The 1,527-nt window shown below is 51.1% G+C and overlaps 1 protein-coding gene across 1 annotated transcript; it reads left to right on the top strand.

The window, feature by feature from the left end:
- The first annotated feature begins 247 nt into the window (after positions 1-247).
- LOC101691598 (peptidyl-prolyl cis-trans isomerase-like 1) lies at positions 248-963 on the top strand. Its single transcript, XM_045086984.1, has one exon. The coding sequence runs from the start codon at positions 327-329 to the stop codon at positions 825-827; it is 501 nt and encodes a 166-aa protein (XP_044942919.1). The 5' UTR covers positions 248-326; the 3' UTR covers positions 828-963.
- The last annotated feature ends 564 nt before the right edge of the window (positions 964-1,527 follow it).

Genomic DNA, 1,527 nt, shown 5'->3' with positions numbered 1-1,527 from the left:
TATCTATCAGGGCCTCAGCGGCCCCCAACATCCCTGCTCATGCTCTTTCTCTCTCTCAAATAAATAAATAAATAATTTTTAGAACCTAGAGACCACCTCTACGATGGAGCTTGCACTTTTCTCCGTCCTTGCCATCAGCTTCTTCTCGTCTTGCATCCCAGCTTCCCGGCCTTGGAAGGGGGATCCTTCTTCATCCTTGTCTCAGTCCCCCAAATCTTGGCATTGCAAAGGTTGAACCACGGAGACCGGAAGTGCGCGCAGTAGCACAGGATCCCCGGGAACCAACACCGGAAGTAGCTTTGCTGCAAGATTCCGTCGGCTGCGCTATGGCGGCGATACCCCCAGACTCCTGGCAGCCGCCCAACGTATACTTGGAGACCAGCAAGGGGATCATTGTGCTGGAGTTGTACTGGAAGCATGCTCCGAAGACCTGTAAAAATTTTGCTGAGTTGGCATGTCGAGGTTACTACAATGGCACAAAGTTCCACAGGATCATCAAAGACTTCATGATCCAGGGAGGTGACCCAACAGGAACAGGTCGAGGTGGTGCATCTATCTATGGCAAACAGTTTGAGGATGAACTTCACCCAGACTTGAAATTCACGGGGGCTGGAATCCTCGCCATGGCCAACGCAGGGCCAGACACCAACGGCAACCAGTTTTTCGTGACGCTTGCCCCTACCCAGTGGCTTGATGGCAAGCACACCATTTTTGGCCGCGTCTGCCAAGGTATAGGAATGGTGAATCGAGTAGGAATGGTGGAAACAAACTCCCAGGACCGCCCTGTGGACGACGTGAAGATCGTTAAGGCGTACCCTTCTGGGTAGGCTTGCTGCTCTCGAGGCCACGCCTGGATCTTCCGGGATGGCCCCAGTGAACCAGCTTCTGGATGACCTAGAGTGACATGTACTAAAACTTCATTCTGGCCTTGCAAATCACAAAGCTAAGGAGACCTGGGGTCTTGGGTGAGTTAGAGCTGGAAGTATATATTTTTTTTAAAGATTTTATTTATTTGATAGAGAGAAATCACAAGTAGACGGAGAGGCAGACAGAGAGAGAGAGAGGGGAAGCAGGCTCCCTGCTGAGCAGAGAGCCCGATGCGGGACTCGACCCCAGGACCCTGAGATCATGACCTGAGCCGAAGGCAGCGGCTTAACCCACTGAGCCACCCAGGTGCCCTGAGCTGGAAGTATATTTTAAGAGGATGCTGCTTTTCTCTTTCCCCAGTGCCTAGGTTTGACAGAGGGTTTGCAGAAATGCTCATAAGTGATCACTTACAGTGAACCCCTCGTTGCAGATGAGCATATACTGCTCCTCCTTGGGCGTGTCTGTGCTGATGCACTTGGAACAAGAGGAAACCGACTCTGTCATTCCATAGTGCCGAACCAAACTTCTTCCTGCAGGGATTTCTATTCTGGCCTACACCGCAGGCTTTGGTGGCTGACAGCCACAGAATTCAAAACCAAGTAGTGTCTATCAGCCTTCTTAACTCTGTGCACACCCTATTTCAGTCTCCTACATTTGTTC

Source organism: Mustela putorius, unplaced genomic scaffold (genome assembly GCF_011764305.1).
Source record: "Mustela putorius furo isolate JIRA1106 unplaced genomic scaffold, ASM1176430v1.1 tig00001012_pilon_pilon_pilon, whole genome shotgun sequence".
NCBI lineage: Eukaryota > Metazoa > Chordata > Mammalia > Carnivora > Mustelidae > Mustela > Mustela putorius.
Note: the sequence above shows the minus strand (reverse complement) of the source record. Positions and strands in the feature narration are given on the sequence as shown.

Coding starts and splice junctions, on each gene's coding strand:
- LOC101691598 (XM_045086984.1), top strand. CDS start 327: ATGGCGGCGATACCCCCAGACTCCTGGCAGCCGCCCAACGTATACTTG.